At 39.5% G+C, this 13,492-nt stretch overlaps 2 protein-coding genes across 4 annotated transcripts in view; both read left to right on the top strand.

Annotated features, from left to right (window-relative positions):
• The window catches only part of dock8 (dedicator of cytokinesis 8), a 54,058-nt gene extending 42,232 nt beyond the window's left edge, over window positions 1–11,826 (top strand). For both annotated transcript variants that reach the window (XM_075467746.1, XM_075467747.1), the window contains 12 exons: window positions 296–454; window positions 541–641; window positions 1,806–1,998; window positions 2,625–2,768; window positions 2,995–3,126; window positions 3,550–3,684; window positions 3,939–4,028; window positions 5,187–5,423; window positions 5,531–5,674; window positions 6,777–6,883; window positions 9,387–9,557; window positions 10,237–11,826. In XM_075467746.1, the coding sequence (XP_075323861.1) occupies window positions 296–454; window positions 541–641; window positions 1,806–1,998; window positions 2,625–2,768; window positions 2,995–3,126; window positions 3,550–3,684; window positions 3,939–4,028; window positions 5,187–5,423; window positions 5,531–5,674; window positions 6,777–6,883; window positions 9,387–9,557; window positions 10,237–10,288 (1,665 nt within the window). In that variant the 3' untranslated portion in view covers window positions 10,289–11,826. The remainder of the gene's footprint in view (window positions 1–295; window positions 455–540; window positions 642–1,805; window positions 1,999–2,624; window positions 2,769–2,994; window positions 3,127–3,549; window positions 3,685–3,938; window positions 4,029–5,186; window positions 5,424–5,530; window positions 5,675–6,776; window positions 6,884–9,386; window positions 9,558–10,236) is intronic.
• Window positions 11,827–12,585: 759 nt separating this feature from the next.
• The window catches only part of aopep (aminopeptidase O (putative)), a 70,792-nt gene continuing 69,885 nt past the window's right edge, over window positions 12,586–13,492 (top strand). The window contains exon 1 of one of the 2 annotated variants that reach the window (XM_075467741.1): window positions 12,586–12,653. The gene's annotated coding sequence lies outside the window, so the exon portion shown is untranslated. The remainder of the gene's footprint in view (window positions 12,654–13,492) is intronic. The other variant, XM_075467742.1, reaches the window with a different exon arrangement.

The raw sequence follows: 13,492 nt of genomic DNA, 5'->3' as shown, positions 1-13,492 counted from the left end.
ACATCAGTGAGCAGACACTATAAGAAGCTTGTCATCCAGTCATCATATCCTACCTCTTCTCAACCATAATCTCACCCTATTTATATTCTTAAAAGATCAACTTCAAAAACGTAACTTTTTCTCCCAGCACGACACATTCCTTTTGAAAAGGTGCCAACAAATTGTAACAAGCTAATCAGTATCACTCACCACATCGGTCAGAAGTTTAATTGTTGAGGCTGATTGCATCAATTATTGCAGATGTCAGATGTGAACTAGGTGTGAGTAACACCTAGTTTCCTTTTCTTTTCCTCAGAACTTCTCAAGAATAAAGATGCAGGTCACCATGTCTTTGGCCTCGCTGGTGGGCAAGTCGTCAGACTTCCAGGAGGAACACTTACGAAGCTCCCTCCGCACCATCTTGGCTTACGCGGAGGAGGATGCAGAGATGCAGAACACACAGCTTCCCTCACAGGTACAAGCTGTCACACACATTCCCAGTGATTGTTGTTACAGATTTGGTCATAACAGCCTGCCATGTGTTTATGTCTGAATTGTCAGGTGGATGAGCTTCTAAGAAACCTCAACAGTATTTTGTCCGACACAGTGAAGATGAGGGAGTTTCAGGAAGATCCTGAGATGCTCATGGACCTCATGTACAGGTGAGAATCCCAAAGCACCTCTGAAAATAGGCTGCTTTCTTGTTTCTGTCCGTCTTTCTCTCTATATCATTGTCTCTCTCGTTACTCTCTGGCTTCTCCTTATAGTTCACTGCTGGTTCCTATTTCTCTGTGGTCTGGGTTGTTTTGCCTCTATTTGGTGCCCTCACTATGGTAACCATGTGGTAGCAGTTTAGTCCTCTGATCTAGCTTTGTGTATATGCAAATCTAAATGGTGTGTGTGTCTTTGTGTGTGTGTTTGTGTGTGTGTGTGTGTGTGTGTGTGTGTGTGTGTGCGCGCGCGTGTGTGTGATAGAAGTAGAGAGAGAGAGACGACGATGGGGAAATATTGAGACAAAGAGAGCATACATGTGCTCTTGTTGATTTTGGCACTTTACTTCTACTTGCCTTCGTGTCGCCTATATGTTTCATTTATCATTCTGTTTGGGTTTTGGCTGTAGTCACTTGGTGAGTGTCAGCTGTGTGACCTGGTAACTTTACACACGTACTTGCACTCACCTCCTGGCTCCCAAACACACATATGTCATGGACATGTTTGGTCCATGTTTGGTCTCCAGATTCTTTTGAATTCATGTATATGCATAGTACATCGACCCACCAGCGTCTATGAACGATTATCCAGTCATTTCACAAACAGGAAATCACGTTCCATCAGGCATGTCTTGTGGCCAATAAAACACAGAACCTAATCTCTTTAACTTTGCTGCACTCACTCTCTGGTGCACATTTAATTTTGAGATGTTTGCCGTTGCTGAAAATCCATGTACATCCCTTTGTCATAGCAGACTTGCATGCTTCAGTTTGCAGTGAAATATTACTTAATCCCATGTTATGTTTTATCTCTTATTATCGATACATGAAGCATTGATTTATATAGTTTCACTGCAGATGTATTAAACTTTTCTTTCTTTATTTCTTTTTTTCCAATACGTGCAAGAATAAGCTGACATAAATGTAGTTGGAATGATAGATTGTCTGCAGTGAGCCCTCGTCCACCGAACTTGTTTGTGAACTGTGTACAGTAACAGTTTTCTTGACCAAGTTGTTCTCAAACAAGATTTTAATCTTAATTAGACTATAAATGATTTAATCAAGGGAAAAGGAAAGGGAGGGAAAAAATGACCCCTTCTTTTCCTCACCCCCCAGGATAGCAAAGGGCTACCAGACGTCTCCTGACCTCCGTCTGACCTGGCTGCAGAACATGGCAGAGAATCACAACAACAGGAAGTGCTACACTGAGTCGGCCATGTGTCTGATCCACGCTGCCGCCCTGGTGGCTGAGTACCTCAGCATGCTGGAGGATCACAAGTACCTCCCTGTTGGCAGCGTCACATTCCAGGTAGACGACACAAATATACATATACATACAGAGATAGCAGGGAACCTATAGCAAAAACTCTGCGTGTTAATACACAAAAACTGGGAAACAACTGTTAGTGCCACTCTATAGAAGCATTTGGTATTTATTTGTTGTGACTATAGGTTGTTTTGTGGAATTAAGGAAAAATTTCCTCTACAGAACACACCAAAATCACATCACAAATCTTGAGGTACTTCCAACATCGATTGTGTGTGTCCAAAGGCGGGAGTTGTACATTTCTAATGCAACATGCATATATGGTCCCCTGATATTTCTGCTTGACATAATGCTTTTGAAGATGAATGGAGGTAAACGGCAGTGTGCTCCTCTGGGAACACATAAACAGTCTATTTTCCTGGATTAAGACCAAACAGCCACAACAGTAACAAAGATGATGGTGTCGTTGATCATCTTTCTCACACACGGGACCGTTTTGATTTAGTGCTCTGGCACCGTACAACCTGCAGCAGTCAGCAGGTCATTGATTAGATGATCATCAAATTAGCTCCTTTTGCTACTGTAGGACATGTCCTTTTAAGCCATGTGATTGATTATTTGATTAAGAGGACTAACAGATTGATTAGCCAACTGATTTTCCTCCTCAGAACATCTCCCCCAATGTACTGGAGGAGTCGGCTGTGTCAGATGACATCCTGTCCCCGGATGAGGACGGGGTGTGCTCGGGACGCTATTTCACAGAGAACGGCCTGGTGGGATTGCTTGAGCAAGCTGCTGAGCTCTTCAGCAATGTGAGACAATCGAGCTACACTGTTGTTTATGCATTTATGTTTGGTATTAAGAAATGAGTATCTAATTACATCTCAAATTAATATTTCATACAAATTCTTATCAATTTTTGTCCATCCTCATCATAGTTTTAGGTTGGTATCATCGGTTTTGTGTTTAGTCCAACTGTGCCCTCCATACATACTCTGTGCGTGTATCAGTCTAACCACCATGGATGTGTCTCATCAGGGTGCTCTCTTTGAGGCAGTGAATGAAGTCTACAAGATCATCATACCAATCCTGGAGTCACGCAGAGATTTCAGAAAACTGGCGTTCACACATGACAAACTTCATAAAGCCTTTGATTGCATAATTCAGAAGGTAATAACTTGATAGCAGCACGTGCTTATTTCATTCAATTAATGTTAAAGTAGACGCAAGAAGGACCATTGATTATCATCTAGAAACGTTTTTTTTTTTAAGCTGAAAAGCAATTAAAAAAAAATAAATGAGGATCACTCATTAATGCTTGTACGAGTATGTGAAATATATAAAGAATCATATACCGTGGTTAAAAAAAAAAAAAAAAAACTGAAAAAAGACTTTCAATTATATGGCTGAACATTAAGACCATATTTTTTCTAGTTGTTTAAAAGCGTATTGAGTTATCCAAAAAAAAAATTCCAAAAGTGTTCTTCACAATAAAAGAACCCTTAAAATGCTATTTACATAATGAGAAAAATATGTCACTGGTGTAAATCTGATTGGAGTCTGAAATAGAATCTTCTTTTTGCTTTCCTTCAGGGCCATAAGAGGATGTTTGGGACCTATTTCCGTGTGGGTTTTTACGGGGCCAAGTTGGGCGACCTGGATGAACGGGAATTTATTTACAAGGAGCCTGGGATCACACATCTGCCTGAGATATCACACAGGCTGGAGGTACGAAAGATGAAAGTGTGTGTGCATGGACATACTTGCATGTTGTGAATGAATGCGAAGATGCGGCGTAGTAAAAGAGGAAGTTGGTGCTCGGCTGGACTGCTGGAATCTGGTAATGACAGAGAGACTTTGAGTGAAGGGAATGAATGCATAAGGCATAAAATATGTATATGTCATGTTTGATTTATACACAGGAAGTGTGTGCAGTATGAGCAGTACAGTATAATAAGGACACAACTTTTTCCCACTCCTAGAACTTCTACAGTCAGTGTTTTGGAGATGACACACTGGTAATGATTAAGGACTCTACACCGGTGGACAGAAAACAGCTCAACCCCAATAAGGTAGGCAGCTGTAATGTCTCGCCACATGTTTCCTTTCATAAAAATGCTATAATGATATAATGTGTTGTACGTTGATGTCAAACATGGGCAACGTTTCAGATAATGAGGTAATAGTATTCCGTGTGAGAAGCAAGCTCAGGCTTTAGACTCCCTGCACACCTACAGTGTAGGGTCTTCATAGAAATGGGTGCACGTGTTATAAACAATCTCCTTGAGTTGTAACATAGTCATCTTATGTACTCCATCGTACCAACTGATACAATATTTGAAAACTCAATACAACAACCATCTATTGCCTAAGTGAAGAGGTAATGGTGTAATGATGGTCCTACCAGAGTGTACAGCTTCTATCCATTTCCGTGCCTGAATTTCTTGCCTAATTTATAAACACCAGGTTCGCTCTGCACGAACATGAACGCGAGTGCCCGAGCATGCTCGCATGTCTCTGTCGGAACGAGCACACAGCTTTTCCTCCATTACATAATACACCCTCTTTGGTTAAAAAGGCTTCCACGTAGATGGGGAATAAGTTCAAAATTGGGCATTGAGTGCTCTTTTATGAGGTGTTTTAAGGTTCTGAATGGTTACTGTTCTAAGTTGCTGCATAAAAGGGCTTGAAATTAGATCCTTTTTTCTTTTTTTTTTATGTGAATCAGGCTACTATCACTGGAGTTCAAGATTTAAAACAACTTGACATGAAGATGACAACTCCCTATTAATCTTTTCTATTATTATCATCGATGTACTGTTCAGTAAGTTGTTCTAATGTTGGAACAATTCAAAAATATCATCTGACATACAACACAGAGTTATTCACGGCATTTAATATTTACCTGCTATATATACACGTATTTCACACACAAAAGCATCAGGACAAGTGAGCAGATGTTTGTGAACACATCAGAGATGAGTAAAACATGGACAATAAGAGTATTAGTCCAACGGGTAAGCATGCAAAATCTCTCCAGGATAGTTTGTGTACACTGTACACAGTGCAGTGACCTCTCACCTCCTGCTGGCTGAGGCTGTGAGAATAAGAAGCACTTTATAATGTAAAGGGAAATGTAATTGTAAATTCTTTTTTTATTTTTCCCTGTGCGAACCTGGTTCCGTGATAGTTTTTGAATAAATAAATGAATCATCACCACCTCTCTCCAGGCATACATCCAGATCACATATGTGGAGCCTTTCTTTGACGACTACGAGATGAAAGACCGTCTGACAAACTTTGAGAAAAACTTCAACTTGCGGCGCTTCATGTACACCACGCCTTTCACCAAGTGCGGACGGCCCCGGGGTGAACTCAACGAGCAGTACAAGAGGAAGACCATCCTGACCACCATGCATGCCTTCCCCTACGTCAAGACTCGCCTCAACGTCATCCAGAAAGAAGAGGTCAGTCCTAAATATGTGCTGTAGAACATCCAGCAGTATTTTAAGATTTTTGGTAAGTCGCTTGATGATTGCAGCAATAAATTTGGACAATCTTACCTCTTTTCCAGTTTGTTCTTACTCCCATTGAGGTGGCCATAGAGGACATGCAGAAGAAGACAAGGGAGCTTGCAGTTGCCACACATAGAGAACAACCAGATGCTAAGATGTTACAGATGTTGCTACAAGGCTCGGTGGGAACCACTGTTAACCAGGTAAAGAGCATCGCATGTTTTTATGAAATGAAGGCGCTTTATGCTATTGTACTCCCCCTCTGTTGTAGCTGAAATCATCACTTTCTTCACACTTCACCGAATAATGGCTGTTCTCCTTAAATGACGCAATGTACTTTTGAACCTCACTGTTCTGTTTTAATGTGCTAGGGAAATTAAGACAATGGTTCGTGTCTGTTTATTTTATAACATTTACAGTTTTCATTATAGGCACAACATGCAGGTGGGAGGCAAGACAGTGATCACACATCAAAGCCTTCACCTTATCCATAACCCTAATCTTGCCTTTGCTCTCCCCCTGATTCAGTTAGGACGTCAATTCATGCTCGCTCTTCCTTTCATGTCTCCTCTGCATCGCGTGCTGAACCGGAGGTCTCTTTCATCTGATAGCTTCCAGGTCCTGCCAGCATGGCGAATGTTGGAGTAATGACAAAGCTAGCTTTAGCAATTCCACTCCTTCCCCCTATGCTTTATCTTCCAGCGTCTAATCTGACAGGTCCCTCGCTCTGACTTGATGGTTGTATACATAACGCTAATGCTCAGCAGCTTCGTAAACATATAACTCTTGACTGTAATCAGCACAGGACTCGGGTTTTCTGTGTGTGGGTCCACAGCTCAAACCAAGGACTGAAGCCCAGGCTCAATACATTTATGACTCTAATCAGCACTGTTTAACTGTGCCTGTCGTGATGCAGGCATTGTGCAACCTTGCTGTGGTTTTATGATGAATATAAGTTAGGATAACAAGATCTCATTCTGGGTAAATGGGAGCCAAATGGCGGGTGTTTGCAGGATTAGCTGTGACATTCAGGAGGCTACTCATGTCTCCTTCTCTGATCTGATCTCTTCCTCGTGCTCTAGTTCAGTTCAGTGTCTTGGCCCCTGGCTGCATTAGACATTCAGTTTGCAAGTCATTTCCCCCGTTTGTGAATGAGGGGACATTCTCATCCCTTCTTTTGTTCATATGCTCTGAAACACTTCCTCACTTTCCTTCCTCCACTCTGTTTTTGCTTTCTCTTTCTTCCCCTCTCTAACTCTGTCTCTTTGTGTTTGTCCTTTTCGTCCCCCCCCACTCCCGTTGTAGGGCCCATTGGAGGTGGCCCAGGTCTTCCTGAATGAGATCCCAGCGGATCCAAAGCTCTTCCGTCACCACAATAAACTACGGCTGTGTTTCAAGGAGTTTATAATGAGGTAAGATACGATCAAAGGATCACCGCCTGGTGACACGCCAGAGTCATGCAAAAATTGGGGAGAAGGAATCTCAATGAAAATGTTATTTAAGAAAATAAATAAACTTTTATGGTGAGTAATGACTGAGCTCACCAGCTAGTTATCTTGAATTTGCATTTGTGATTCTCTTTATTGTTAGCTGTGGATGGCACTGGCTCAGCAGGTGGAAGTAAGGAACAATTCTTCAAAGAGATTTTCTTATAAAGAAAGGCAGTATCTTTGTAAGTCTTAACTTGGTGGAAGTAAAACTCTATGAAGACTCTTCTTATTGGAGCCAGTGTGGAAGATAAAAGTGCACCTCAAACAAATGTGAATGACAGAAACTGCTGACCTGCTCTTTAAGCAGAGTATCGTTCAATATGCAGGAATGCAGGTGATAATTACTAGATCACAATTAAAGAAACTAAACATGTAGGTGTATGGGTGATTTGCCCACTGTCACTTCAGGAATACAGCAGCATTTTCTATCTTGCTGTAAAATATATTTTTCACTCATATTATCATTAAGTTTTTCTTCTGGAGTGTCATAGGCTTGCTGTTGGCAAAAGTTTCACATTTTGGAATTTGCAAAAACATAATCCTAACATTTCTATTCATGGCAATGTGTCTGTGTGCACTCACATCTCCTGGGAATGTGTCATTTGCCTCCAAAAAGAGGTTTTCATTTTGTAACCCTCCTGTCACATACCGGCTGCCTTGATTGCTACAAGCAGGTTGGCAAATATTTACTGTAACCTCAGAAGAGTTGACTTTTTTTCTGCTAAATTTAAGCAATGTGACAAAGGTTTCTTTGTATGCCTATCTTCTTAACGGTGGAATCCTGAAAAAACAAACAAAATGATTGTTTTCTTAGCTGTTCATCTTTTTCCTCTCTGAACTTTACGTCCAAAATGGTATAAATCTATGCCGTGGGCTGTGCTTTACATGCTTCAGTGCTATCAGACAAAACTAAAATGTATGCCTCTTAAAATGTTATGTCGCCTTCTACTTATGATTAGCTCTGCATTATTACCGTAATTAGCATTACCAGACACAGGTATATAACGCTGAGCAAATCTCCCATCACAAGGAAACACTTTTGTCAAAGTTTTTGACTCCACAGATGTTTTGGAGCTGTAATTATTTAACTGAATTGAAATGGCAGATTTTTAGACTATATCCTCATCTAAAAAAGGAAAGGAAATTACAAAGCAAAGAGATGTATTTTTCTATAAGCATGGAAAAAACAGCATTTCTTCCTCATCAGATCCTTAATTTCACTTAAAAAGTCAGAGAGGTTTTATTTGTGCTGCTTAATGTGGCTCAAAAGCTGTTACTTGTTCAAACTTGTGCTTTGATGGCACTTCCAAAATGTAGAATCTAAGAGGTTAAAATTTAGTAAAAGTCTAGACTAACACATATATGTGTGTGTGTGTGTGTGTATATATATATATATATCTCGTAGCCACAGTGATTTTCCCCTTTGGTCCTTAAACTAACGTTTTGAGGCCTAGAGGTAATAATTTAGGCATTGCCATCCGAGTCATTTTGGAGCAAGAGGGTACAATTTCTGGTTTAAAAAAAAAAAAAAAAAAAGATGATGATGTAGGGTGATGCTTGATAGAATAAGAATATATCTATTAAAGCCTCTTATCCATTTCATTATGAAATTATAGTCTAAATGACTACCAGCACAATGATCATAAGAATTCAATTCAGTAAAATCACCATAAATAGGAAAAATGTTTTGAGTTAGTATTTAATGGTAGAAGTGAATGCTTTTTAACTGAAGTCTGTTGGAGCCAGAGGAGTTTTGGATCCACAGCCTTGTGCCGTCAGTGGTATTGCACGTTCAACATGTTCGCATTAGCTTTCTCGGCAATCGTATTTTTTTCCCCTAAAGGAAGCTATCTTAATTTGTCAATTTCTAGGATAATTAAGAGGAACATTGTTATTTCTTATCAGAACGATGCATACTAAAACTATCAAAGCAAGCATTCAGACAGCAAAATATCAGTACAGTATATGTTATTTGACTCTGCTGTCATTACTGCTTGTTCCCTTGCGTATTTTACTGTATAGTGCTACACATGACTGCAGTTTCCATATTACTTTCATTAAAAGCTAGGAGATAAACTCAGACATGTGTTTGTAATCAGCCCCTTGTCTGATTTCCTGCAGACTGCTCTCTATGTTGGCCCTTATACATGTCGTGATAGTGTACTGTGAGCAAAAAACCACAGTGGCCCTCTGCTCAGCTCAGCTCAGATCCTTTGGTGCTTTCCTTTATAACAAGGCATTGTGCTGTTTCCTGTACATAAGGGAGACCAGGATTTTTAACAGCTAGTTATTTTACCTCTGTTGCTACTCTAACTGTGGTGTCTGTCATTTCCAGTCTGGCTCACATTCTAGCAGAGTTACTTGGAAGAACTCCAACCAGCACATAAAGATTCCCTACAGTCTAATAAACCGGTCTGTCTTGTAGGTGTGGCGAGGCAGTTGAGAAGAATAAGCACCTCATCACGTCAGACCAGAAAGAGTACCAGCAGGAGCTGAAGAAGAACTACAACCGTCTGAGAGAGAACCTGAGACCTATGCTGGAGAGAAAGATCCCTGAGCTCTATAAGCCAATCATCAGGCCTCGGCTGGAGAACAGGTAAACAGAGCCACCCAGTCAAACTGCCACTGCTGTTTTGACATGAGGGACTGTGGTGAAAAATCCTCGGTCAAAATCGCAAGGAAAGTAGGAAAAGTGGAATTGATTTGAGGTCCAGTGACGTTGTCCTGGTCACCTCTACACATACTGATAGCTTAATCAGCATGAACAATGTTATAATGTAAATTTCCTCTGTAATGGAGTCTATTTTGAATATTTATTGATTATCAATTACTGTGTGAAGAGGTGTACAAAGGTGAAGAGTTACCTGTCAGTCAAGGCAAACTGAGATTATTTTAATGAAACAAAAAACACTTTTGATGAGCAGATATTTGTTTTGATGGGTTTAATCAATGCCTGCAGAATATCCTTTTTGGATTTGTTTTGTTTTGTTTTTAAATGATTTATATCTGAATGATGACCATGTCTAACATCTGGCTAATGGTGAAACAACAAAGAAGCTAGCTGGCCAGTCAGGTATAGAAACATCGTGCTTCTCATGGACCCTTTGTCATTTTTTGGAAATGGGTGGATGGGGTGAGGGCACGTTTTAAATCTGGCATTATAATTTGTAAGATGTAAGTGATTTACAGAAAAATTCCAGCTTTTTGCCCCTTGCCGTGTTTGCTTCACTTCCTCCACATCATCATTCCTTTTGTTGTATTTCTCTCTTCTTCAGAGATTCCTTCAAACGCTTAAGCTTTCGCAGAGCTCAAGAGGAAAACTCCTGAGATGCCACCGCTTGTCTGAACGTTTCACAGAGAGAGAAAAGGGAAATTGTCACACAAATGAGGAAAAGATGAAAAGAACTGCTGTTGAAACCTCTGAAATCCTCTGCGCTGATACAGTGTCCAGAGTGGAGGACTCACAGCTTTTTGGAATTCCACACCGTGCATTACTGTCTGCTGCATGTCCACTTTTATGGTTACACGTTTTTATTGTAGGAGGCAAAAGGAAAGTGAACACAGAAATTAAGGGCAACATGTAGCTTATTAAGCATTTCACTGTAAATCTTAAAGTCCTAATAATGGTGCAAACATTTCCTATGAGCTGGACAGAAGTTCTTTGTGCTTCTTACAGGCCCCGAACTTGATGAGCGACAATCGTGCTTGTGTCCTGATGTATACAGTGTACAAACGTATGAATGAATGTGTGCTTGTTGAAATGCTGTTTAGGGTAGAGGCTTGAAGTGCCATATTGAACTCACTTTTTTTTCTGTGATGATCAATGATCAATAATCCTGTTTTGTGTTGAAAAGCCTTTGAAATTCTACCCTGGGCATTTATGCATGACATGTCAGAGCAGCAAGAGCATGGAAGGATCTATGCACTGGAGAAATGGGTACAATTTCCTGTGTTCACTTTGAAGGCCACTCTTGTCCTTTTAATGTTAGACAGACAGTAATGGGCTTTGTGGCTAATAGAAGACTTAAACTATTTCACAGGTGGCAGAAAGGCCCTTCTGAGACAATAAGTTGCTCATAGAAAACAGATCAAATCCACATTTTTGTATATAGTAGCGATATCCCATCAAAAAATGACCAAGATGTTCACAAGGGTACAGAAAGTATTTTGCATTCTGCGTTATGAACATTTATTTTTAGATAAATTACAGCAATAATGACATAGATTGTACATTTTCAGTAGGTTGGATTCTAAACATACTGTAACAGTCTTTTTCAGCAGTCCGAGTAGCCGTTTGTAAAAGCCACCTAAATTGAATTCCTTCCTGATTTAGTCAAGAGCTGAGAACTAGAACTGCAATATTTTTGAAAAGTCTCTCCACACAGCTGCGCTTTGCAAAGCAAATTATGTTCATCTCTTGTTTCAGAGTGCATTTTAGAGGAGAAATAAAGACGACCTGATTTTTTTATTTTTTTTTTAACGAGACATTCACGGAGTAGCTCACTCATTTGGTGTTATGTTGCAGGACCTGCTGTATGTCAGTCATGTAAATGTATAAAATTGTTTCAAAAATGGGAATGAATTTTTTTATACATTATCAATGTTCATTTGAATATTTTTTTTCCTTGGTATTTATTCGCTGCTGAATATTTTGAAAATGATTTATTTGAAATAAAAACATTATGCGGCGTATGTATCAAATGTGAGTTCTCATTCAAATGCATACCTATTTTTGAAACATTATGCAAGTTGGTGTAATGAGATTCTTTCATACCTTGTGTTTTAATGAAATGTGGAACGTTTACTTGTCATGCAGACAACGCTGTTGAAAAACCTGAATAAAACTTAATATATGCACACTGTCACCACTGGTTGGCTATTATTTTATTCCTGTCTGAAATTGAATGTACTCTTAGTGTCATTTGTCACTTCTTTACTATACTGTTGTGGGGGGGTGAATGATTCCCCATGAATTATTTCATGCGGCAAATTACTCACACTTTGTTAGAAAAATATACTTATATGAATGTAAATTTGTGGTATCACGTTATTGCATCTCAAATACTACAGGCAAATTAAATGGGGATACTCAGCACAAGAGTGGATCCTGTTACTCTTATAGGCTACCATTAGATTAGATTTACTCATGTATTAATGCAAAGGCAGCATTTGATAACTGAAGTTGGTTGAGGTGAAACTTTTTTAACATCCTTTTTTTGTATCCAACTTCATCATGGATGAATCGGAGGAATACCTTTTCAACAGGTTAATTGTATGTTAGTTCAGAAAAAAAATTGATTGAATCTTCTACAAGTGTGCCACAGCATGATTAAAAAAATGCTGTTGACTTTTTGATTGATCCGCTTTCTTTTCAGTTGTACTTTCAAACTCAAATTTAAGCAATGTTTTATTTAAAGTAAAACATGTTTATAACTTTATTTCCGAAAACAACATCTTCAGTTTATGATTTTTAATTGTCTTCAGATGTCTTTCCTTTATGCAGTACATTCACTCTAATAATAATAGTGCGTACAGCGTAATAAAAAACACGATTCAGGCGGGGAAACATTACTGTTGAGGAACTACAAGCTGCTACCGTCGCGTTAATGTGACGACATCACTACAGGACTTCGGCGCGACGATCACAGCTCTGTTGTAGACATAATTCAAGTCAAACGAGTACGTGTCTGCGGTATGTTTTTTTACATTATTTTTCAGTACACGGTTAGCTTCAGTGAATCTTTAGACTTTTGACACCATCGCCTCCCCGACATTTCAACACGGAGCGTTTTTACTGATAGAGTTTGTCCGAATTCACTGCTGTTATAAAGCCGAGTGGTTCTCATCAGCTGGCACTTCAGTTTACGAATCTCCCCAAGCCACTTCAGTGATGAGAAAACACAAGAGTCACGATGCTAAGACCATAAATAATTCCTGCTTCCACACTGGTGATTAAGCACAAAAATTAAGTGCAACACTTGCAGCTCTTTCTAAACCCTTCATATCATAATACTTTTCAAATGTTTGAATTATTTGTTCACTGTTGGTGTGGCTTACATACCACAATATATTACACTAATATCAAAGTAATGGCATGTTTCTATTTCTACTTTTCCCTGTTTCTGTACTTGCTGTACTTTTTTCTTTTTGTGAGCGCACATAACCTTTCAAATATATTTTAACCAAATAACCTCTGTCAGTTTCTGCTGTAAATGGTAATTACACGCCTGCCAAGCCGTCTACATACCATTAGCAGTCTAAATACAGGGACTGTGACAGCAACATCTCTCATACTCTTGAAAGCTTTGATGTACTGCACGGAGATAGTTAGCCTACTTCTTTCACTGGGCTGAGGTGTTTTGTTAATACTGCCTCATTAACACTCGTCAAAATGGGATCATGCAATAGTTTTCCTGTTTGAAAGCATTAGTGGAATGTGTGACCAGATGGAGTTGGACACTTCAGTTTGTGCTGATTTTGAGCAGAGCCTGACAGATTTGGCTTCCCGACAGTGCACATGAACAGAATAGC

This window comes from Odontesthes bonariensis, chromosome 6, assembly GCF_027942865.1.
Source record: "Odontesthes bonariensis isolate fOdoBon6 chromosome 6, fOdoBon6.hap1, whole genome shotgun sequence".
NCBI classification, from domain to species: Eukaryota; Metazoa; Chordata; class Actinopteri; order Atheriniformes; family Atherinopsidae; genus Odontesthes; species Odontesthes bonariensis.
Note: the sequence above shows the minus strand (reverse complement) of the source record. Positions and strands in the feature narration are given on the sequence as shown.